At 38.8% G+C, this 26107-nt stretch overlaps 2 protein-coding genes across 2 annotated transcripts; one reads left to right on the forward strand and one right to left on the reverse strand.

Moving 5' to 3' along the window:
- Window positions 1–11216: 11216 nt before the first annotated feature.
- On the reverse strand, window positions 11217–24394 carry LOC135085858 (uncharacterized). Its single transcript, XM_063980641.1, has 4 exons — window positions 24295–24394; window positions 17018–17118; window positions 16575–16716; window positions 11217–11351 (listed from the first exon to the last, which is right to left on the reverse strand). The coding sequence occupies exons 1-4, from the start codon at window positions 24312–24314 to the stop codon at window positions 11243–11245; spliced, it is 372 nt and encodes a 123-aa protein (XP_063836711.1). The 5' UTR covers window positions 24315–24394; the 3' UTR covers window positions 11217–11242.
- On the forward strand, window positions 12753–15682 carry LOC135086088 (uncharacterized). Its single transcript, XM_063980849.1, has 2 exons — window positions 12753–12953; window positions 14443–15682. The coding sequence occupies exons 1-2, from the start codon at window positions 12866–12868 to the stop codon at window positions 15678–15680; spliced, it is 1326 nt and encodes a 441-aa protein (XP_063836919.1). The 5' UTR covers window positions 12753–12865; the 3' UTR covers window positions 15681–15682.
- Window positions 24395–26107: the final 1713 nt, after the last annotated feature.

The raw sequence follows: 26107 nt of genomic DNA on the forward strand, positions 1-26107 counted from the left end.
ACTACTTTTGGATTCTTTAGAGATATTGATTTAAGAATATGCTTGACCAGGACGTGGGAACTTAACTGACTGGACATATCCGCGTTACACAAGGTGGATACCACCGATTTATGCAGCAGTATGGTATTATATGACAAGCCATGAATTAGATGAAGATCAGCTAAAAACTGTGCAAGTTGAGAGCCTGTGGGTTTTTTAGGGTTTACCTTATTCGATCTTGCCCATCCTAACCAGCGCTCCCATGCTACTTTATATGTTTTGAGAGTAGATTGTCTCCAAGAATGTTTTAGTAGGGATACCTGACTATCATTCCAGTCCGTTATTTCGTCGGTCCACCCCCACATTTCCAGACTTCGAGTGTCAGGTCCTCTATATTCGGAGGAGGAAGGCCTGTTGATGTGTCCACTAGGTTCATTGACAGGTTCTTCAGAACAACCGGAGCTGCAAGGGCTCTTGCTTTGAGGTCTGCCCTCCAAAATACCTTCTGCCACCGAGGCACAACTATTAGGAACACACCTGTCGATTGGTTCAGATGTGCCAGAACTTTGGGCACTAGGAATGGCGGAGGGAATATCCACGCTAGAGGATAATTCCACAACATGCTGAACGCGTCGTAGAACAGTGCTTTGGGGTCTGTCTGGTCTAGTGATACATAATTGCATACTACGTGAGCTCTCTCCGACGCAAACAGGTCTATCACAGGGGTCCCCATTTTTGTGAATATCCTTTCTAGACATTTTGGCAACAGGTGCCATTCTGGTGGACGTCGGTGTCTCGATAGGTGATCGGCATGGTTGTTGTATCGCCCGGGAATGTAGTGGATAGTAAAAAATATTTGGTGTTGGTCCAGTAATGTCAATAACTCTTGAGTTAAGTCCATCAGTGGTAACGATTTCGTCCCCCCCTCTTTTCGAAGGTGAGCTACTACCGTTCTGTTGTCGCATTGTATTAAGAGAGAACTGTGACTCAACTTGTGCGCATATAGCCGAATGACGTGTAATATAGCCAACATCTCTTTCATGTTGCAATGGAGATTTTGTTCCTCGGGTAACCAAGAGCCTGTCAGAGGTACATTGTCCAGTTGTGCACCCCACGCGAGATCCGACGCGTCCGTCGTGAGGAAATGCGACGGGGGAGGGAAATGTAGTAATGACGAGTTGTGGCAATTTTGAATCCACCACTTTAACTCGGTTTGGACTTCTAGGGGTAATGCAAATCTGGCCTTTGGTTGTTTTATTAAGGCATTCATGAATCTCAGGAGATGACGATGATGAAGTCGGCCTCGTGGCACTGCAAAGCTGGCAAAGTTTAAAAGTCCTACGAGACTTTGTATTTCGCTCAGTACTACATGTCCCTGATTTAGAATTTGACGAACCTTTTCTATGATTGTTATGATCTTTTCTATTGGCAACGACTTGAGGTTGTCCCAAGTTCTCCACAATACGCCTAGGTAAGTTATGCTCTTTTGAGGAGTTGTTATTGACTTCTCGAAGTTGACACACCAACCGAGAGTCTTTAGAAGTGCTAGGGTTATTTTTACATGTTTCTGGAGCATAACAGGACTTTGATGAGCGATAAGGAAGTCGTCTAGATAGACTAATATTCGTACTCCCTTTTGACGCAACGTCTGGGCTATCCAGTTGGTGAGTATGGAGAAGGTCTTTGGAGCCGTACTCAAGCCGAACGGTAGGCAGGTCATTTCTAGTAGTTGACCGTTGTAAATTAGCCTCAGAAAGCGCCGATGCGTTTCCGTGACCTTCAGGTGAAAATATGCTTGGCTCAGGTCTATTTTGCAAAGCCAGTCGCTTGGCTGGAGGAACTCTGGAATCCGGTACATGTTTATGAGTCGAAATGGCTCTGCTTTTACATATTCGTTGAGTTTCTTTAAATTGAAAATCGGACGATGCGATCCGTCTGGTTTGGGTATTAGAAACAGGTGTGATACGAAACTGGGTGTCACAACATGTACTGGATTTAGAATGCCTTGAGCTTTCATTTTTTCGACAATTATTGTCATTTCTTCCGATACTTGAGTGTGAAACAAGTTGTTTGCATTTGGCATGAACAGAGGAGGCTTCGAAATGAACGGTATGCGATAACCTTGTATTAATTTTATTATTATTTCGGAAGCGCCCATTTCCATCCATTTTTTGTAAAAGTGGACTAATTGCCCGGCTTGGAATGACCTCGAGTCATTGATCATTACGTTTGAATTGACCTCTAGAGGCATGAGAAGATGCTCGTCCTCTTCCTCCTCTTTGTGAACCACGAGACCTCGAGCCTCGGTATTGAAATGAACCCCTTACATTTTCGTAAGCCATGGTGTTGTGGCAGTTGTGTTGATTCATATTGTTGTACGCAACCCTCGAGGTTGGTACTGTATTGTGTGATTGACAAGAAGTGCCAGAAACACAACAAGGAATTTGAGGACCACTCGATGGTCCCGTAAATTTCTTGACGCCTGTTCCCCTCGAGGGATGGCGTTGATTTTTATTAATTCCCCTTTGTGAGGAATCAGATTTAAGTGGCCAAAAGGCCTTACGTACCCCCCCCGGCTTTTTCTAATGCGGACGCAAAGGCATCAGCCTCAAAAATGTGTATTCGAAGGAGGGATCTTATTGAGAGATACTTTAACCACCGGATCCTTAACATGTTTTAGAATCGCATCTCTTTTAATTTCTATAGTCTCAGATCTATGGCCGCATACTAATTGTATCAGGTCGCTTGAGATTTTATGAAAATCCCCTTTTAGAAATAAATCTTCGATTTTGGCATTTAGGTTATTTAAATTACCTGAATCGGATTTAGCCCAAGTTAGTAAGCTCCGAATATTCTCTTGTAAACATTCTTTTTGTTTGAGGGCACAAAAAGTTATTGCGGCATAAGCCTTATCGGCTTTGGACAAATGAGTAAGGGAATCGTAAGATCGTATTTCACCATTAGTTTCGAGTTCCACGAAACCCGGGGTATGGTTGTAAAGTTTTTGTGTGTCCGCATACCTAACTTCAGACCAAGTTGAATTACCGAAACGTTGAACATCGGCTAACATTTTAACATAATTATCGGGGGCCTTGGGAACAGAAGGTTCCTTTAGTTTAGTTTCTAAATCGAAAATAAAGTGTGGTTCCGGACCATCAACAATCGTATTAAGTTCATTACTGCCCACTTCATCCTCATAGAGATCCCCACTGACCCGCGAATAAATTGACACTTGATCATCTAAATCACAATTATGTTGAGTAGGAGGCTTTGAAATCAAATTGCGCAACTCACTAATATCTTTTGTTATCTGACGCCATTTCGAATGACGGGTTTTATTTTTCTTATGGCGGTGTCGCCGAGATCGCTTACGTTTTCCCGATGAGGAAGAACTCGAGCTGGAGCTACTGGAGGTGCTGGTAGTATCGGTGCTACTGCTGCGAGCCCGCTTCCGACGCACACCACTTGGCCCAGGCCTCGGTTCCTCTTCAACCAGTGGAGACTTTGCATCACTCATTCTGAAATTTGCTTTATGTTACAAACCATCCAAGGAATTCAGGCAGAAAAATTGCTATAAGGTTGTATTTTGAAAAAGTCGAACGGAAAATCCGTTAAAATAATTTGTTAATAATTATTTCGTTCATTTAACGTAAAATTTTAAACACTATTTTGTAATTAGATAAGAATAATTTACGTAAGAAAATTATTTCACTTTGAGGGTAGTAAATTATTTTATAAAAAAAAAGGTTAACTTCTTAAGAAATAACACACTAAATATTCACTTCTAAATATATATTTTATAATTCACTATGAGGGTGAATATTCGTACGTAATAATTTGAAATATAATATACCAATAAACATTCAAAACGAATAATCCTTGCAAAAATGTTACTTTGTAGGTACGAGTACTTACATTTTTTCCTGTTAGATGTTCCAACACTTATAATTTTAACACTTTATTTTTCCGTAGGTAATGCACTAGGTAACTCACAATTTTTTAGAAACGTTTGTACGCTTTTTAGCGAACAACTTTCTGCTACGGGAACAAGAACGCCAATGAGTAAAAATGGCGCGGTTAAAACTAACGAAACTTTAGATAGGTGGCGCCACTGCCTAGTGAGACCGGAAACACGCCCTCTATAGTGTAAAAAGAGTACTAAAATTGGTAAAGACTACGGGAAACGGATATGCCTATCTCAATTTATAAGCCTCGAATTACGGTCAAGTACTTTTAATAGAAACAATGTTTCTTTTCAAAGATGGGCTTTATGCTCATGTTGCGATAAGACATTTTTATCTAGTTTCTGAAATAGTATGTAGATCTTCTTCAGGATCACAATGCACGACCGGTTAGGAAGGTCAACTCTCAGAACACTTACTTTCATCTGCCAGAGCAGAGACTCACAGGCGTTTCCTCCAAGGAATCTTACAACTGAAGCCCTGCCATTTATTTTGTCTTCGGCACTGCAGATTTTTCTCAGCGGTGTCAAGTGGAGTTGCGGAAACTCCTCGTGCCAGTGGCATTTGAGTAATAATATACTTAAAATATAATTTATTCTATTGGGTCATCAGAACAGATCTGTCTTAATCGCTCATGTCTCATACACACTGAGACTTTCAGAAACCTTATTTTTTTGCATGTCAATCGCAAGTAAATAGAGCCAACACAAATATCCTAAATTCCCAAGCCTGGAATACTCTCAGAAACATCATGGCAGAATATTGTCTCTAAATATCTTAAAGGACTGGGATCTTATTTGTGCACTAAGACAAGCTCAAAAACTTGGGACTTTATTTAAAAAAAAAAAAAAAAAAAATTATTTATACATTTGCCAACTGCAACATTGACTGTCCCCGGAGGACGTCTCTCTTCAAGCAATAGGTATGGTATGTAAAAGATACAACATCAACTCAAGTCAAAGCATAACTGATTTATTATTTGTATACCCACAATTAGTTACAATATTATAAACTGTCAATGTCAACTAAATACACAATAGTATGCAGCTGTTTCTGAGAGGATTTTAAGAGGTATAGACGCCATAGACTTTAGTTCAAAGCCGTTGCGGCGAAAAGAAGTCACAGACTTCCAAGTCCACAGACGCAGCCACAGATATGGATTAGAGTAGATACAGCAAGTTGATCGTCAAAGCGTGCCATTCCGATATGTCCAAATGGACATACATGGTCGAGTGATGTTCATGTAATCCGATTACAACAATCGGTTACGATGATTTTACGAGGACAGTAGTACGAACACGGTACACAGTGTGTTATGGGACTGTATAAACGGACATTCTCATTGATTTGATGAAACGTATAGAGCTCAGTTATACAAACATGATAGTAAAACTCCCGTTTGAAAATTCCACGTAGTTTTCGCGGTATAAAAATTCAAAGTTACCTATTTTTTTACTTCAAAATTATGCAAAAATATTCTCACTCGTTAACTAATAACATTTAATTCAGAATTGTTATAATACTTCATAGAGATCTTAAAACTACACGTAATAAGCGTATTAAGTGCTTCGTAAACGCATTCAGTTAATTAGGAAAAATGATTTTAGTGATTTTTGTTTTTATTTTTTTTCTCAATTATACCTTAATATATGCAAACATTTTGAATTGCAAGATATAGTCTGATATTTAATCTAATTGTATTAATAAAATCAGCTTTAAACTCCGTGATATATTTGAGAAAAAACATAAGTAGAAGTATTGTAACAATTCTGAATTAAATGTTATTAGTTAACTCTATGAAGTATTGTAACAATTCTGAATTAAATGTTATTAGTTAACGAGTGACAATATTTTTTCATAATTTTGAAGTAAAAAAATAGGTAACTTTGAATTTTTATAACGCGAAAACTACGTGGAATTTTCAAACGGGAGTTTTACTATCATGTTTGTATAACTGAGCTCTATACGTTTAATTAAATCAATGAGAATGTCCGTTTATACAGTCCCATAACACACTGTGCGGTAGAAAGAAGAAATTATTTACGGATTGAGAATTGTAATTAACAGCACAAGTAACAAATAATTAATTAGAATAAAGTAGCAGTAGAAGAAGTATAAAGTAGCATTGTTTTTAATACATATCCTGCGATGTACTCTTAAGAGTTAAAACCATGGTCCCTGTATGTGGTGCACTCATACCGATCCCAAGGAACCGTACTTACTCATAACAATAAGACACACTGATGCATGTATTCATGCACTTGACAAATTTATGTCTTGAAACGCTGATAGGGTAAAAAAAATAACGAGATTTGATGATTTGTAAGAATTAATTTATTTTAAAAAGGTAAATAAAGATGTTTTTGGTTTTGTATTTAACAAATTATCAGTTTTATCGGAATTAATTAATTTTCGAATCGAGTCGCACGATATCATTCGATGACTTTGCAAATGCAATACGATGATACGATTACTTTTAAGTTGCGGCAATCACTAAAATTCGCTAAAATGACACTAATGACGTTTAAAAAGTGGCACGCTCGGCTTCATACAATTTTTGACACATGCTGCATCTATCCATATCTGTGGACGCAGCGGATGCGTAGTGGGGCGTTCAACTAGGGTTGCTAATTATTTTTTTTCGAAAATATTATTATAACAGTAGATTAAAGGTCAGAGAAGGAAAATAGACAGTACTTTACAAAAATTTTACAGGTCAGTGTTACAACGCACACCTAAAATGTAATGTTGGCATTTACTTTTGAAAAATACATATATATTTTTACTAGTGATGATGACACTCCAATGCGATGGAGATGTAGCATTAAGTCATAAGGATCGATTGAATGAAGTTCACATCCTGATACAAGGAGGTACTCGATCACGGGCCCTCCTCAAATTAACCACCAAGCTCCTGAAGGTCACATTCTGACACAGACACAGTCAGAAACGAAGGAGGTACTCGATCACGGGCCCTCCTCAAATTGACCACCAAGCTCCTGAAGGTCACATTCTGACACAGACACAGTCAGAAACGAAGGAGGTACTCGATCACGGGCCCTCCTCAAATTGACCACCAAGCTCATGAACTTGACCGAACAGCTCGACATGACGCTGTCGGCTTGTTATCTACCAGGAGATGGGATTGCAGACCGGGCCATAGGCACGGTATCCCAGACCACCTGTAACATCAAAGGGTCGAGTAGTACCCAGGTGGAATCTATTAGTACCCCAGGCCGCGGAGGCCATACTCAGTGTATGGGGAGTCGCAGACAGAGACTTGTTTGATTCCAGTTAGAATCCATTAGTACCCCCGGCCACAGAGGCTATATTCATTATGTAGGGGTGTCCCAAAATAAACTTATTGGCTTCCAGGGCCACGGCAGTAGTATTAACTATGTTACACTGGACTCAAAAGATGGATGTTAAATATTAAATAAAATTATACTGTTTGTGTTCCTTAAATAAACAAGTAAAATTTTAATTGAAAATTAGCTAATAAATAGTATTATCCATCTTTTGTACCACATTAAGGCAAATAGATCAGAACTCTGATTCTTTATGACGCCCTTCAGCCGTCTCTGGGATTATCAGCTGGATGAGTGTTTTCACCTCCCAGCTACAGACGTTACCATACTTGAATGGCAGACGGAACATACATTCTAATAACATCGGCCCCAGTGCTAATAAAGGATCTGTTAGAGACCCTAGTCTACAACAAGTAGATAAGTTATCTCTCCAAAATTTAAAATTGGTGGTGGAAGGAGCAATCATAAGATGCATTATGTGGGTCAATCTCACAGCATTGACCACAAGTTACCAATTGGTAGTGATGTGGTAGCCAGTGGCGGCGTAGCATGGCTTGGCACGCGGGGCGGTCCGTACCCCCCATATATATCCGCCCCCCCGGGGGCTATGGCACCCCAGAATGGTCTGGTCTGGTGCCCCCCAGGATTTTTGGGTTACCGATTCGAAGATGAAAGATGTTTTACGCCGTTACTGTAGATAGCGCTGCTGTTAGCCAAGCTGTTTTTTACAGCAAGAACTTGCAGTACAAAACTGATACTTAGGTCAGTTGTATCTACCTTTACCTTTTTGTACATCAGTTCCTTAAGGCCATTTCAATTGCAAGGCCAAGTACACCGAGATCACCGGTCTTTAATATTAAATTACTGGAATTAATTTGACTGGTTGCCGGCTGCTGGACTTTCTTCTAGCATTGAATTTTACTTGATAAACAGCTTTCATTCTTCTTCTTGCTTCAGATCGAAGAATCCATGATCTCATTCCTTTGGACACATTACAGGATTACTTTTTGAAGTATCAGAATATGATCACATTGTGACATTGGCGTATCTAGGGTTGTTTTTCGGGGGGGGCCCAGAACCTCCCCGCTATAGACATGACGTCAGCATTTTGGCTGATATTTGGATCTGAATCTGATTCAACCACCTACAGACTGTCTCTGACTGCTAAGCACCCAGATGAACGCATAATTATGTCCTGTAGTTTCATATTAGTGAGCTGATAAAGACTTCATTTTAATGGAGACCCCAGAGTTATGTGTGAAATTTGTTTATTTCCATAAACAATATGATAACGCCTGTTTTCCAGGTCAAATATTACAAATTGGATTAAGATCATTTTTAGTGAATAATTACTTCTCCAAGAAGTGCAGTGAATATTTGCTTCTCCATGAAGTGTTTGGTCTGCAGTAACATCCAGATACTGGCTGGACAAGAGAGTAGTTGATAAGACCCCCAATATTTAATTGGAGGTGGGGGTATGTATACCTTTATGAAATATTACTGCAGACCTACGAAGGAACAATAACATCTTGTATTTATGAGTTTATAATTTTACAAGCATGTTATTAATAGTTAATTGTTTAATGTTATGTTATTCATAACAAGTTTTTAGTAATGTTTTAATTGTTCAAGATGAAAACATGTTTATGTTTATACATATTTATATTTTCAGATGGGGAGATCTTACTATTAACCTACCATAAGTACCAGAATGATTTTATTGGTTGATAAGAAGTTAATGACATAATGTTGATCTCAAGGAGATGTCCTAAATAATTTGAGTTATTTATCCTAAAGACTGGTTTTTTGTTTCATAAGTTTCTTATTGGTTCGTCTGCTTCTCAGAGAGTACAATAAGTTGTTTAATGTATTATTTTGTATTGTGATATTAAACTTCTTTATATTCTTTCATTCTTAATACATTTTATATCACATAGCGTTTGTGCTTGACACCAGCAGATAACAAACAGGTCTCAACAGAACGCTGTGTTTTATTAAGGCACATAATAGAACTGTTTTGCATTACAACAAAACAGTTATTATGTGTAGAATAAAACACAGCGTTCCAGCAAGTGCTTGCTGGTGTTGGACGACTATGAAATGTCAAGTTGACAGATCACCAATTTCCATAGAAAGTGGTGCCAGCTGGTGTATGAAGAAGGTAAACTAGATGATAAAGCAGAGACAATTGAGAATGTTACTAGGTATGCAAAATCACTTGAAACCTATGTTACAGTTAAGCTTTTACATTTACAAATACATAAGTTTTTATTTCATTCAAAAATACCCAGTAGTTATGATTTTATAGGCATTCAAAGTTCGCTTAAATATTGAGTCCCGCCGACGGTCACGTGACCCCGCGTGACGTACATTCACAGCGTCCGCTCACTAGAAAACGGATATAAACATACTTAAATAATTTTTTTTTGTAAATACAAACTTATTATACATATTAACACCCAGACCCATCACAGAAATTAAAATTGAACCAAACCCAAACTTGATGCGATTGTGTCGTTTTATTGCGAATTACCTTCCAGCTCCATCATTAGACCCCGATTACTATATAGAATTAAAATACTCATCAATACAAAACGAACGAGCCCAAACTCGATGCATTTAAGTCGGTTTATTATAGAGTTCCTATGGCCACCTTCCAGCTCCATCATCAGATCAGCTCCATGTCATCATAATATTGCATGGTCATCCAAATCACATGTGTTTGCGAAATTTCAGCTTAATCGGTTGCCTGGAAGTGGGTCTTAATTCAGTTTGCAAGATTCCACCCATACAAATATGAGCCAGTCGTTGTAATATGACGTCACGCGCATAAAATGGCGGGCCGGCCGCCGCCCGCACTTTTAAAATTCAATATCTTGGAAACTAATTAACGTATCGAAATAATTCTTTCACGTGTATTTTTTATTTTTAACAGAGAATACAGAAAGCTAAAAAACAAAATTAGTGAACATTCTTCATTGGTAAGTTTTCTTATACCATAGACTAAAATTAGGCAAAGATCATAGACAGCTCTCTCAACAGAACGCTGTGTTTTATTCTACACATAATAACTGTTTTGTTGTAATGCAAAACAGTTCTATTAAGGCTGGGTTGCACCATCTTACTTTAAATTTAACAAACGTTAAGTCTGTCAACTCCATGCAAAAAACGTCGGTTCTGGTTATAGTCACTGTCAAAATAAAGGTGGTGCAACTCAGCCTTAGTTATCTGTGGTAAGCTTTTTGGCGGGAAATGGAAGCGTCATGTTTGACAGTTTTGTTTTATTTTTTTAAATCTACGTCTGCGCTGCACGGCACAAAGATTTGAGATTTAGGATTAAAGTCAGTCCTTAAATAACGTTAACTCCTTCGCGTGAAATTGTTATTTAATTTGAAATGATTCCTCATGAATATGGTCTCTAATTCCTATTCAGGTCTGCATCCCGCTCCAGAACCAGGTCAGGTCACTACGACTACAAGCTGGACGACAAACACAGTCGCCGCAGGAAGAGGCGCTGCCCCGACTGCAGTCTTTGCAACTTCGAGCAATAACCCAAAAACATGATACCTCAACTGGACAACAGATGGCGCTTTTGGAACCGCTGGCGCTACTAAAAATGCCCATTTTCACTACTAGATGGCGCTGTGAGTGCCTGTTTTTACTAACAGATGGCGCTACTTGAATGCCAGTTCGCACTAATAGATGGCGCTATGAATGCCAGTTTTCACTAATAGATGGCGCTACTTGAAACTTACTCCCACCGATAGATGGCCTCTTTGAAAACTATTTGCAACAATTTTGAATTTGTGATAGCAGACAAAAAAATCAAGATCAAAATGATTTTTGTTTCATGAAGCTTGCCAAATCGAATATTTTGTAATAATTATTGTTTTTATTGTGGTATTTATATTGGTAACATTAAATTATGACAAACTGAAGTCTTTTTTTTTATTATTAAATTATTAGATAAGATTTGGTAAACTAATTTATTAACTAATCAAAAGACGAATCATTGACGGAGTTGTCTTCGGTTTCGCCGGTAGGTTGTGCTTGTACGACGAGAGCCGTGAAAGGACAGCACACTTCGTCGTCCAAGCAGGGGCTGTAACAAAATAAGAACTTTATTAACTTGCGACTCGTCTCGCTCGGGCTCCAGCTTCCCGCGGATATAGAGTGAAATATAAACTAACACAACATTATAAAAAAAAACCGTCCCCCGGACACGGCCTGAGCCGAGGTCCGAGCCTACCGTGGCGCCCTCAGGCCGCGTCCGTAGTCCCCTCGATCGATCGGGCCCACTAGAGTGAGCCCGCCGTAGGCTGGACTTTGGTCCAACACCGCGGTGGGCAACCCTCTAGTTGGTTTCGCCACTGATCGGGCGCCTTATGCGCTCGATACGGCCCGATCGCGAACGTCGGTCTGCGACCGACGCGGACGAGCCTGGGCTTCGCTTCGCGAAGCCCACACTCGGCCTCGTCGGCACGCGCACCGACGATCGCCAACGGCTAGAGTACCTTCTGTACTCGCCACTCTGCCCGGTGAAGCTGGAAAAGCTCCTCAAGCTACCAGCGCGCGTCCATTAAAAAAAAAAAAAAAAAAAAAAAAATAACAAATCGGACTGAGGCATGAAGCTACAGATAAAAATGGAGGCCACACTCCGAATACCTACTTGAAGCACAAACTAAGTATCACTATCTCGCTCTCTGTGGGCAGACTCGCTCTTTCTAAATAAACAAAAAATATAAAATTGCTCAAATTCAATGAAACCAATGTAAAATCTTTATTTCTTGACATAGGTATCATTAAAAATGATAAGTGTAATTAGTGGTAAAACGTTTTAGGAAGAAATTACTGTAAAAAATGTGAAAAATGTTTACAATGATCCAATGTCGGAAATCACGAAATAAACACTTACGCGTGGAATCTTATGTCACTTCCAGGACACCACGTACTACCGCAACCACGCACTACAAAATTTTGCACCAATTCTTGTGATAAAACAATGATTATTTCCTGTAAACAATCTCAAACAAAATTAACTGCTTAATAAACAAAATAGTAAACAACCTCCATGATGGGCCGGATTGGGCCGATGTTGCCACATGGTACCGATTACCCAGGAATTGGGATTGTAATTCCCTGATTCGCCAACACATTAAGCCTAAATGGCCGACAATTTCGTGATTTTTTATTTAACTAGGTAATCTTAGTTTCAAATATTAATTATTTATTTGTTTAACTTCTGATTTGGTTAGTGAATTGGCTATTTCGAAGAATTTACAAGGAGATTTAAATCAGAAGATAGCAATACTACAGTTCACACTAAAAAGAGAGGTAGGGCCGCAGAGAGCGAGATAGATATAAGTAGGTATTTGACTCAAGTTTTTGTTCCAACTTTGCCTTCCATTTTTATCTTTAGCTTCATGGACTGAGAGCCATATTGACGTAACCTGTCTGTTTAATCTGTGGTTTAGTTGTCAACTGTCTGTCAGTGTCACTTTCAGTCAATGTCACTTATTTGTGTGTTGTTTTTTCAATTTCTCCAAGTTTCGTGTCGATTTTTAAAGCAGATTTCAAAACTAATTTTGAATTAATAAGTCTAAAACCACAATAACAATGTCCACAGCTACTACGGACAACGAGGACGTGATGATTGTGGACAATAATGATACGGCTTTACTTACAAGTTTAGGCGATTTAGCTGGTAAGTTATTCTTCTTAAAAATCTCATAAATTATCGGCTTATTGTCTCCAAGTCTCGGTCAGATCTTTTACAAAAGCTGCTCTTTAAATTGCGTGGATATACCATGACGTGTTATTATTTTTCTGTATGGTATTTCATAATTTAACTTCGTACGCGTGGACCCTGTTTTACCTCTTTAGGGGTGGAGTTTCGTAAAATCCTTTCTTAGCGGATGTCTAAACCCTATAAGGAACCTACCTGCCAAATTTCAAGTTTGTAGGTGTTGTAGTTTCTGAGATTTCGTGATTAATCAGTGAGTGGTATTTTGCATAGATTTAGGCTGTATTTTGAGATAAAACATGCTATAATTGCTTTAGAATATGTTGGGAAACTTATCCCCGTATTCACAAACGATGCTTGCTTAAGTGAAGCAGCAAATCAAACGAATAGGGCTCTGTGATCGGTTTGTGTGTCACCCTGTGCGTCCATACCTCATAGTAATGTTTGTGAATAAAGGCATTAGTGGTAGTTAGTAGGTTTATACTTAAGAATAAGAATAAGAATACAGTACATATAACATTAAACTACAAGTTATGCTGAAGAGGCGTCCGCTCAGCTATATTCGCGACATAACAAGCGCCATGTCGAGAAGCTGGTTTTCAGCGGGAACCAACACGATGAAGATTGCGGATTGCGCGCCCTCTTGACCGGGACCATATTGAGGCTACCAGTCAAGAAGGCGCGCAACAGGGCGCTTAAGGACTCAAATGTAATGGGACTTATCCTAATTCCCACCACATTTTCCCATCACTGTAACTCCTATACAGGCAGTTTAATATACAGCAGGGGTGGCCAACTTGATTAGACAAGATCTACTGTTTACTAACGAAACACTGGGCCATCTATCACTTTGAAACTTAAATGAAATAGCATAGTTTAGTACACAATCATGTAGTATTTTTTGCCTTGCCACAATTGACTGGACTAAAATCTTGAGATCGACCGGCTACCGCTGAAACTAGCATGGCCTCCAATGAGCCCCAACCAGTAAAGGTTGAGTAGTCCCAGGGGTTATCTAACTGTCTTGGAATCTGCAACGAATTTAATCAGAAGAAATAAGAGGAGTTCAAATTAGAATCACCTCTCATAGTAAACTCATAAACTTAAATCTTTAGGGTTCAATTACTTCATAGGAATTATAAAAAAACATGTTATTTTTGCAAGTAGGCTTATAAAAAGCACTTTTACACGTCTCAGTATTAATCCTCATTTCAGTCATAGGACGTCCACTGCTTAACATAGGCCTCCCCCAATAATTTCCATGTTAATCGTCGGGGTATGTTAGCTACTTTAGTTCGTTTCCCCTACCACTGCTTCGAGACAATAAAAAGGGCAAATGCTAAGATGAAGCAGTGCAAGAAATTCAGTCACTATTGTCAGCCACCTTTTCAAGGGTTTACAGTCTTTAAAATATTACATAGTTAATTAACATTATTTCTCTTCTTTACAGAAAAACCTCTCATAATGCTGTTTCTACGTCTAATAGGAAACGATACGAAGCAAAATACTGTTTTAACTAACGCCCAAATAATAGACATACTACAAAAAGAGTTTGAAATGGACATCGTGTACACACATGAATTGGAAGTAGAGATCTACCTGAACCTACTCAAGCGTTTCTTAAAAGATTGGCCTCAATGGGACGAGTTTGACTTCGACATAAACATATTGAAAGACCAAAAAAATATCGCCAAAATGAAAGATATGCTGCAAAGTAATTACGGAAGCCTCAAAAAGTACCTGCAGTCCATGTTAACGGCAGTCGATCCGATGCTCAAGAAAGTTATAAAAGAAGTAAATGAAAGCACTGTCAGAGAACCGACGACGACGTCAAACGACGAGGTGGCAATCGAAGTTAAATGCACAAGGCAACAGCTGAATGAATTGTTTTTCAGGCGGCCGCATCCGGAACAAAATAACACCATTTTCAACATTGAGCTTCCTTCGGAGAAAATCAGGTTGCAGCCTGTCGCTGTCCAATCTATTTTGAATTGGCCTGGGATACGAATAAGCATTTCGATTCCTGGATTAATGTACAAGCGAGAAATCAAGATGCCGTTAAAGCATTTATTGATCAATAAAAAACTAAACTACCCTCCTCCACCACTACAGGAGGCGAAGACAAATTACCAAGTCCGGACAGCCCGAATGACCAATCATGGTCATGTAGACGTAAAAACGTTCTACGATATAATTCACAGGATTGGCAACGGGAAATACCGCAACCAAGACCTTATGGATAAAATTTGGATGCTGAGTGCATTGATCAAATCTGACCTAGAAGAAGCGCCGAAATATATTTACAGTCCGTCTAGCTACCGTCAGAATTTGAGCAAGTATCCGTATAAGAGATTGTTGTGTGCCGAAGTGAACTCAGATTCATTTTCTTCTAATAATTACGATTTGGTGCTTGAAGAGTCGGGAATACCTCAGCTTCAATACCATTTCATAAGGTTCAGCGACCCTGAGCTTGAAATAACTCAAGATGCGTCCTTTTTAAAACTTGAGTGTACGTTATGCGAGTGCATTTTCGCTGGGGCTTATATGTTTTCTATGATCCAGGCGCACTTTGAGTTCCATCGGGGTGAGAAAGATTACCAGTGTTCAGGTTGTCACGTTGTGTTTTCTATGGAGCAGTTGACGGCGTCAAAATGGCGGCATGTGTGTGATCATGAACCTTCAAAGTGAATAAACAAGAATACAGTGATTTTAATTAAAATGTTTTTATTTGCAAAATCCACAATCGCCCTTTTTCCTTATCGCGACTTTTTCCTTTTGAGATCAAATTGTGATAATCTGCATCCATATTTTGAAATCACTACGCCTAGCTCGGCGACGCGTACTATGATGTAATAAACAACCCGGTCGAGTTAACTGGCGCCTGTGACGTCACATCAACGCTCTGGGACGAACGCGAGGAAGTGTGCGAGTCCAGACAGTTTAACTTCCCCCAGGGACAAACTTGACCTACTTGCCATGGCTGCTACCAACCGGGCCGCGATGTGGAAACCATTGTGGGAGGCCTATATTCAGCAGTGGACGTCCTGTGGCTGAAGATGATGATGTTTGACCTTCACTGGTTGGGTTTTTATTAGCGGTCAAGCTGTAGATTCTGGCTACACAGGAGTTGCAGCGGTGGGACGAGAGGTTAGTTTTACAGGGTAATCGAAACCGCACAACCATTGTGTACGCGATGTGTGGTTTATCTTCCTACTCCAACCACCTCAGATCCTCCCAGAAAGCAAGCAGCTTATCTAGGTCGCTACAGGCCTCGATGCTGGTGATGGGAACGAGAGGTGGGAATACTCCCGTGATACTGACCTGGTAAAATCATGTGGCAGTGGGCGGGGCACATAGCTCGTAGAGCTGATGGCTGCTGGGGCAGGAAAGTTCTTGAGTGGCGACCACGAGCCGGAAGACGTAGCGTGGGCAGGCCTCCCACTACGTGTACCGACGATCTGGTGAAGGTCGCGGGAGGTGCCTGAATGCGAGCGGCGCAGGACCTGTCTTCGTGGAAATCCTTGGGGGAGGCCTTTGTCCAGCAGTGGACGTCTTTCGGCTGAAACGAACGAACGAACTGACCTGGTGTACCATTTAGGCTTGTACAAGCTCAGGTCTATAGGTCCCACGCTGTGGTCGCAGTCCTGTCTCAGAACGCAGACGCCTTCGACGCGCTTCGCAGTCGAGCAATTGCGTGGGGGCGGCGGTGGTGACATGGTTGTGGCTGGAAGGAAAGATTAGATAAGTACAAACTGGTAGAGTTAACTGCGCATCTGGCAGCCGTGACGTCACGTCGACGCTCTGCCCCCCTAGACAAGTGGCACTTGCGGGAGGTATTCCCATAATCACAAGGTCACAATCGGGGGAAGATGACACGATTCCCATCTTGGTAGTTCTTACCCCATCACTGTACAAGTACTTGTGGTGAACCCACTCATAACAAGCATTTATTTTAACTTGGTTCGAGGGATTTCACAACCTCGTTGTGGATGAAAATAAACCTTCGAAATCAAAAGAAACCTTACTTTCAATTTCTTCAGCAGAGGTCACAGTTGAGGGTGGTTCAGCTTCTGTAGTGACGGCGACTGACCGCGACACTAGCGCCAACAACAAAACTGCCAAACTTCTAGAAAAAGAAATCATGAAGCTGTTTGTAGTCCGTCCTATTTAAAAAAGAACACTAACTATGAGGAAACAAAATATTATGATAACTATTAACTAGGTACCTAAATTAAGAATACCTAAGTATAATAATAATTTAAATGATGCTAACCAAATAATCTGGAAAACCACGCAGCTTTTTCCTCGATACGACTTTTCCTTCTGTTTTTTATACTGCAACTTTTAAGCCCCCCCGTAGACTACGGAATACGGATTATTTTCGGCTGATAGCTTGATCGGGCTGTTAATCAGTCAATATAAACAAAACTTAACTATCTTTTAGAGATGAAACGGATAGTTGTTTGGCCGGATACCGGATACCGGCTATCCAGCCTAGCAGCTGGCCGGATATCCGGCGGCCGGATAGTTGGCCCATTGTCTCGTTGCATGTCGTGACGAGTTTAGCGCCGCACAGGTGCTACGAACGCGACCAGTGGGTCTATTAGTAGACTAGACTAGTCGCACTTTTCGAAAATCGAATCAGTCCGAACGGAATGTCAGATTTTGCAACTTGTCTAGGGGCGATTTCGGTTGCCATCGTGTGATTAAATAGCGAAAATTAAATTAGTTTACTTGCGTAATCTGACTGAACTGCATCATGTCATCAGACTATTAGTGAAAAAAAGATCGCCTATTTTAATTGGCAATATTTCGACATTAACAGATTTTACTATTTATGTATTCGTTATTAGAGTGAATAGCCCAGAAAAAGAAATTAGTATTTTGAAAGGCCTTAATATGGTATACTTGATATAATTTTTGGACTTTAAATAAAAGCCGTCATTATTAGCCAGCCATTTTATTGATATTTTCCTCAAAGATTAATGTATTTAATTTTATAATAGGAATTTGTCGTACGTTTTTAATATCCGGTATCCGGCCGGATAGTGAGTTACTATCCGGTATCCGGCCAGATAGTAAATTTAGGCCGGATATCCGGCCTACCGGATAGTTACCGGATATCCGTTTCATCTCTAATCTTAAAAACATTATAAACCCACCAAACTGTCGGTCAATAAAAAGTAAGCAAGTTGCAACTCACACACGGTCACAGAAACCATTTAATAGTCGGTAAGTAAGTAATTATATTATGTGCATAGTTTCATCTAGTATGTAATCTTGTCTCGTCTAATTGATATTGTATTAAGTCATTACATTAATAAATACTTATGTAGGAATGCACTTAAAGACAGTTTGCACGCGATGTGTACCTACCTATGCAAATTCTTCGGAAACATAATTTGCTTGCGAGCGGATTGTATCTTTGTCGTTATGTGTTTGATTAAGTATATTTGCAATACAATTTGCAATATTTACATAATTTATACTCGTATTTACATGAGTGGGTATAACTATAAGGTAGGTAATTTTAACTAAGTTATGCACTCGCACTACTTGCGGGCTACAATAATATTGTCAGTAAGATAAGTAGCCTCTCGTAAAAGCAAAAAGAACTACGTCAAACACAACAGGAAAATAAGTAGGTAATTGGTTTAATTAAAGCTTAATATACGGACAATACTTAAGTAAAATGATCTTGTAAGTTTAGTAAGGTATTATTAAAATAACACGCGTTAATCCAAAATGTTTGTGCATACTTAAGTCTTACCTAGGTACTAGGTTAAAATCCACAAAATAAGGGTTCCTTGTCAGGACTAGGACTACGGAACCCTGAAAAGTTGCCTTCTCTTAGCATGTCCTAGCCTAGATTCTACTTATGTAGGAACTATCTCCAAAAGTGCTGAAATCTCAATTTCCGTGTCCCACGGCCCAACTAAGAATTGAACCCGTACTTACTTACTTAACTACCTCCTTGTAACACTGCGTACAAAATTGCCAGTCTTTTGTTAAAACTATAAAAATAGTGAAAAATCATACTTGTGATACTGCGAAAAATCAGATAAGTAGGGTCAGATGTTCAACAATGAAACAATGGTACACAATAAAACACTGCAATATTTCTTAAATGCTGCGTTGCCATATCGTGCACTATATCGCGTAAGGATACTTTCGACAATACCCCGCCGCACCTCAGTTCGTGTCGGCACCACGTGTGAGAAGACGTGTCTGTGGAGCATTATTTATTTTTTTCACCAAAATGTAAATATTTTTGTCGTTATTAAAAGATTTTTGATAAAAATATGGTTGATAAATTTATATTTTTCATGATTACCTAGCATTACACATATATCATAGACTAAGTGGAACTAAATTATATGTTAAAAGTGTTACAAATTAGTGATTTTTTTTGGGGTTATTAAAATAAACCCTATGTAGTCAACAATGAAACAGTTGCATGATGGACACAATGAAACATTGTTTCATTGTATAATACCATATAGCAAACAAAATCTACTGTCCGTGCAAATAATCATTTTTAAGGCTATAAATTACTAGGTTATCCTAAAATTTTGTTTATTTTTCATTTAAGATGGCGCGAACTAAATCTCTAAAGAGGAAGAAAAGTGATCATTTAGGAGATAATATAAGGTGTTATTTTTTGTACTGATCATACTTTACCAACGCATCTAATAAAATCATACAAATACAACCCAAGTGTTTTTAAAAAAAAATTCAGGCTAGTTTTCGAGTAAATCGACAAAGAATGTTTCGAAAAAAATAAAAAATAAATCATCCTTTGAGCGCGGTGAGTATTCGTTTGTACGCACTATCGTAGTAGCCGGCCGAGGGCAACGACCACTGCCACGTGCCGCGCCGCGTGAGTCGGCCATATTGATATCGCTGCCAGTCGCTCCGCGCCCACAGCCCGCGCCGAGCCGCCGATCGGCATGCGGGAGCGCAACAACATAAATAATCGTCCCAGTCCGTCCAATGCGCCCAAACGTATTGCAGTGTATGTGTGGTTTATTACAATGACGCGCTTGATCAATAACAAAACGCAGGTGAAATTATGTTTCGGGCACACTAACTGGCCGACGAGAAACATTGACGAGTCGAAAACCTTCATACCTTGCTTGTTTGGAGCCGCGCAGCGCTTCAGGGAGCGCAGCCGTATCCTGACTTGACGAGATTCCGTGCGCTTCGAGGACGAAGTTCTGGATTTCAATTTCAATCACCGGCACAGTGCTGGCGGTACCCAGATGCAGTGTTCCCAACCCAAATTTTAGAAAATTGGTAGATTATGTGCCAATTGTTGGTAGAAGTTGGTAGAATGTAAAATGCAAAATTGGTAGATCTACCACCTCAACTTAGAAAAAAAATTAAGATTCATAAAACCATGGAATAGAAAGTCACCTTTCACCAGCGTTGCCAGTTTTTTTTTTTCGCCAAGTCGGGACTTTGGTACTTTTTGAGTGAAAATAGCGGGATTCTTCCGTCAGAAGCGGGACATAGTAAAAAAACGTATAATAATCAAAAGTTTCCAAATATTTATCTTTTTATTTGACTTAAAATTACGTTTACGTGACAATAGATAGCAAAAGTAGCCATAGAAAATGTATTTTAACAAAAAAATAATATTTTAAATCAGATTTACTCTTATCGTTAAATTCGTCTTTAGAATAAAAAAAGAAAAAATAAAAGAAAAATCGAAATTAAAAAAGTTTTATTCTTTAGAATAATATTATGGCGTTTCAAACAATAGTCAGTGCCCCGATTAAGGTAATTTTAACGTCTCCAACCAATACAGACGCGCTTCTTCGATTCTGCGATACGGATTGGTCAAAACAGTTGACGTCAACTGTTACGTTGATACGTTGACGTTAAAAATTACTGTAATCTGGGCTCTGGTGAAGTGAGTGTCTCTCTCCGAAAAGCGGGACCGAGCCTGTCCCGCGCGGGACATTTAAATTTGATTAAAAAATCGGGACGTCCCGCCAAAATCGGGACGTCTGGCAACGCTGCCTTTCACACATGCTACATGCTTTAAACTATTTGCATGTTTATTTAAAATAAATCGTCCACCGGCACACTTTAGATCACACCTAGTATGATTTACAATAAAAATATCCTTCACCCTTAGTACTTTCTTGAAGCCAACCTGCAAATTCCTTATCTTTCCCATAATTTTGAATACTTTTGGTCATAGTGCCTTTTTCTTTGTTTTCGTGGCGGAGTTCCTAACCTAGAACTCCGTGTCTCGCTTTCGCTGCTATCAGAATCCATTATTAAAAAGAAACCGCTAATTAATGCAAGCACGGGCACCGTTTAAACGGAGTTTTCGAGGAGCAAAGAAAATATTCATTAAAATCACTCTATTTCGCAACATAGCAAGCTTAACACACACACACACACACACACACACAATCCAAATCCAAACGACACACAGATCATCACAGATGAGAGAGAAATAAATAATTACCACAGACTTTTTTATAAACTTGGCTTCACACGTTTGGGCCACAGACTAAGTAGTGAGAAGAGAACAGGGTGGCTAATTACTGTCGGGTTATAGACGCGACATTGTGGTGATATATGAAAATTAAAAAAATAGGTAGATTTTAGGTCTAGGGTGGTAGATAGGTAGACTGAAGTGAAAAGTGGTAGATCTACCAAAAAATTGGTAGATATGGCATGACTGCCCAGATGCGAGCGCCGCGCAGACGGCGGCTTTTGCGTAAAAATACGGAATGCCTTATCAAGGAGTTGTTGCCAGAGGGCCACGACCGCGACCTAGTTCTATCGATGGTTATTGCGGAAGTCTACCTAGGTACATACCTACAGTGTGATTTGGACAGATGAGTGCTTGTTTACGCGAAAGGGACTTTTTCCGTAAAAAAGTTAGTGCGCGAATTGTGAATACAACATCCGACGTGGTGTCTAGTGAACAGCAAGCAAGTGTGCAGCCCGAAAGCATTACCTCAATTCGATCGTGGCTAGATTAGACAGTGCAAGACAGTGTTTACGTGAACATTCAACAAAGGCTTGACGTTCAAAATGTATTGTGATTAGTGTAATAATAACCTAGGAACTTTAAATAACAACATTCAAAATAGGTAAATGTGTGAATAAGTGAAATCAATGAATCTAAAGTGTGATGGCAAATCATAATTTAGGAATTAAAACCAGGAAAATTGATCAGTGAGTTTTATTTACAACACCTGTTCATATTCAATATTAGGGTGCATTTCCACTGAAGCGAAGCGAAGTAGTAATAGGTATGTACCTATCAATTTTTTATTACGTCTCTAAATAAATTGCGTAGGCATTACGAAACCGTAGATATTGAATTCCAATTTCTATCCTTTTTTAAATTTCTAGTTTAACGCGGATGATTCGCCTCGGTTCGTTGGAAAAGTCCCCCGCTATTACACTAATGAAAATACACTTATTTACCTACTTATGTAGCTAGATTTTGTTTCTCCCAGCGCGTAGTACCTATTAACATGACGTAACATCGTACATACTCACGAGTGATAATTTTTGGTAACGTAGGTTTAGTGTAATCTAACCTTTATGTGTGTGAACGTTGAATGAATGCGCGCGGCCATTGTTCGTACTCGTATGAATGAAATGAGTAAAGAAAGAGAGAGAGGCAGTGAGTGAAGACAGGATGGTTGTAAAAATAATATCTTTTTTTTGTTAGGAAAAGTAAAAACAAAAACTAGCCTGAATTTTTTTTTAAAAACACTTGGGTTGTATTTGTATGATTTTATTAGATGCGTTGGTAAAGTATGATCAGTACAAAAAATAACACCTTATATAAAAAAATATAATAGTAAATAGTAAGGACTTATCTTAACTAGTTATAGGTAATCTGATGAGTCTGATTAAATTTCAATTATTAATAAAACCTTTTGATTGGACTCGGGCATTTTTTATTATTCACTTACTTCATAAATTCAATAAATATGAATCAATCACTCAATTATAATGTCCCATTGTTGAAATTGTAGTGTTTCATTGTGCACATCAGAACGGACACAATGAAACATTTCCAATATGTTTGTTTTTATTGTTTTGCTAATTGATTACAAATTTATTAAAAAAAACATAAATGACATCCGATACCTACCCAACTGAGTTAACTATGTAGCTTCAAAAAATTAGACTTGTATCTGTAAAAACAAAAGGTGTACGAGATATTGAATTGTTAGTGTTTCATTGTTGACACACAATTAATTATTATGTTTCATTGTTGAATTTGAGGTGTTTCATTGTGTACACAACAGTGGACACAATAAAACATTTCCAATTTATGTGAATTTATTTTTTTGCTGATTGATTAAACATCAATTAAAAAAAACGTTAATGCCATCCTATACCCAATAAAATTGCCTACATACCTGTCAAAAATTAGACTTCTATCTATGAAAATAAGAGTTTTATGAGACTTTGAAATTTTAGTGTTTCATTGTTGAACACATGACCCTACGGCAAATTATTTCCAATATTTGCTTACAATGGATGTTTTGCATAAATCAATACTTAAGATTGGTATAATAAGTAGGTAGTACCTTGACCTAAGTAAAGTCGTCTTTTACGAGTTACAAATGTTTCCAGTGTCAAATAATTTATTGTAAAGAATTCACTACCTACCTAATTAATTATTCTTATTTGAAGTCGGTTAAAAATTACGAGTAGGTACGAACCTCTGTCTTAAGTAGCTCAGATCGAAGAGTAAGTAGTCGCCTGGCAAGCGAAAGGTCGTGGGTTCGATTCCCGCCTTAGGCAGTTCGATTTTTTCAAGTTTAATTTACTTGTCTTATTAGACTCTTCTTACTAGACCGAATCTTTAATTAAGTAACTAAGTAAAGATAATGGAAGCCGTAAGTAAAGGATTCCCCATCTGAGAATCAAATGTTCATACACACTAGACCTTAGAGTTGTTTATCTAACTTCAGTTTACGAGTTCAAGTTCAAAAGTGTATCTAAAGTACAGTCGACCGCACAATATCTATCAGTCTACAGTTTGTAAAGAAATAAGTAGGGCTTGTTCCTGCGGAGACACCTCGTTTTTTGCAGGATCAATAAACGTTCACAGTTTCACACGAAAATCTTGTAGTGTCCCGCGAAAATCCTTTGAAAAAAAGGCTGAGTTGCACCACCTAACTTTGACCGTGACTACTTACTTATAACGTTAACCGGTGTGTTTTGTATGGAGTTTGACAGATTTTTGATGTTTGTCAAGTCAAAGTTAAAGTAAGAAAGCTTTAACAGGTACATAAGTAAATAAACTTACAATAAACGAGACGCGTCCATCCTGCACGGTAGAAATCACAACACTAACGTTGTCACAAACAAATAAGTAATTATTTATGTCATTAGAAAACCAGATCATCGAGCGGATTTAAGGAAAAATTCAAAGATTTGAATAAAACAATACCCTTGTATAACTCCGAGGTATTGACCGATGGCATTATGTTTTGGCGATTTTAATATGGATCTCAATCGGTGACCTACGTTTTGCTTGAGGTCATCAAAATAAATGTGTGTTAGTTTGTATCTTCAAAAGGTCAGTGCATTGATAGAATCGATTGGTTTTTTAGATTAATTTTCCTGTTTTTTAACCGTGCATTATTTTTTGTCTGTAGGTACTTTATTTATACAAGTATTTTATCCTGCTGCCTAAACTTAGGTGCCTATATACAGGGTGTCCCAGAATGGGTTTTATATTTTTTAGGGATAGAACATTAGTAGAGCTACCTCCCCTAGCAGTTTGATTCACCCATTCATGGACACCCTGTCTAATAAAATGAGTGGGTTGAAAATAAACATAAAACTTTATCAACATAATTTATTATTATTCCAATTATTATTTACAAATTATCACATCATTAATTATTGCGATAAACGAAATACAGACTAGATTTAAATATTACAATCGTACACATACAGCATAAAAATAACTTAAAAATCCAAAAAACTTAATTTCTCAAGCATTAAATTCACAAAATGGAGGCTATCGTTTTGCTATGAAACTAACGCCGTATTCACAAACGACGCTTGCTAAGTGAAGCAGCAAATCGAACGCACAGCGTTGAAAAGCTCTGTGATTGGTTTGTGTGTCACCCTGTGCGTCCACGCGCACTGTGAGACCTCATTGTAATGTTTGTGAATACGAGCGTTAATTTCGAAGCAGAAGCGGTAGGACGACTATCGCATTTGCACTCAAAAGGATGGCGCCACTGTAGAGTAGGGTAATGTCAATTGCCAGTAGTGCCAACTGTTAAGTATAAAAAATAGCCCTCATTCCATTAGAATTCAGAATAACTTTAGTCTGACATAAATCATCTTCATCAGAAATAGCAAGCAGTACACACGGCCACAGTGTTAACTATCCATTTCCGTTTTTGCTCTCGCTCTCATCAATTAATGGTGATTCTTTGCGATAGAACGAGACGACATGACAGGCAATGGGCAGTTAACACTGTTGCCGATAGTACATCATTTTAGATATAAGTGCATGTATAATATAATTCACAATACTGTGGACTTTACGAGATTTGTATTTATTTATTGGATAAGTTAATACACATTTTTTTCGCTTTCATAAAATACGATATATTAATATTATAATTGTTTGACTTCAAATATACAGTATTAATGTACAAAAACCAGTAGTAAAATTAAAATGCAATTTAAATAAATGAGTATCTTTGAAAAGACGTCGCATTCATCATCATCATCATCATCATTTCAGCCATAGGACGTCCACTGCTGAACATAGGCCTCCCGCAATGCTTTCCATGTTGATCGATTGGTAGCGGCCTGCGTCCAGCGCTTCCCTGCTACCTTTACGATGTCGTCGGTCCACCTTGTAGGTGGACGTCTCACGCTGCGTTTTCCGGTACGCCGCACGTGACGTCGCATTAAAGACGACGAAATAAAAATAATAGCCGAAGGTACATGAAGCTAAAACAATGCGAAGTTAAACTCTATATCTAGCTGCCGCTCCCATAGCTCAGGCACTGACTGCGTTAAGAGCTGACCTATAGTGAAAACGTATTATAGATCGTTTCATCCACGAAGACGCGCCCCACCATTCTTCCGCT

Source organism: Ostrinia nubilalis, chromosome 30, assembly GCF_963855985.1.
Source record: "Ostrinia nubilalis chromosome 30, ilOstNubi1.1, whole genome shotgun sequence".
NCBI classification, from domain to species: Eukaryota; Metazoa; Arthropoda; class Insecta; order Lepidoptera; family Crambidae; genus Ostrinia; species Ostrinia nubilalis.

Coding starts and splice junctions, on each gene's coding strand:
- LOC135086088 (XM_063980849.1), top strand. CDS start 12,866: ATGTCCACAGCTACTACGGACAACGAGGACGTGATGATTGTGGACAAT. Junction 12,954..14,442: donor AAGTTTAGGCGATTTAGCTG/GTAAGTTATTCT, acceptor TCTTCTTTACAG/AAAAACCTCTCATAATGCTG.
- LOC135085858 (XM_063980641.1), bottom strand. CDS start 24,314: ATGGACGCGTCTCGTTTATT. Junction 17,119..24,294: donor ATGGACGCGTCTCGTTTATT/GTAAGTTTATTT, acceptor TTCTTTTTCTAG/AAGTTTGGCAGTTTTGTTGT. Junction 11,352..16,574: donor AAGCCTAAATGGTACACCAG/GTCAGTTCGTTC, acceptor ATTTTGTTACAG/CCCCTGCTTGGACGACGAAG.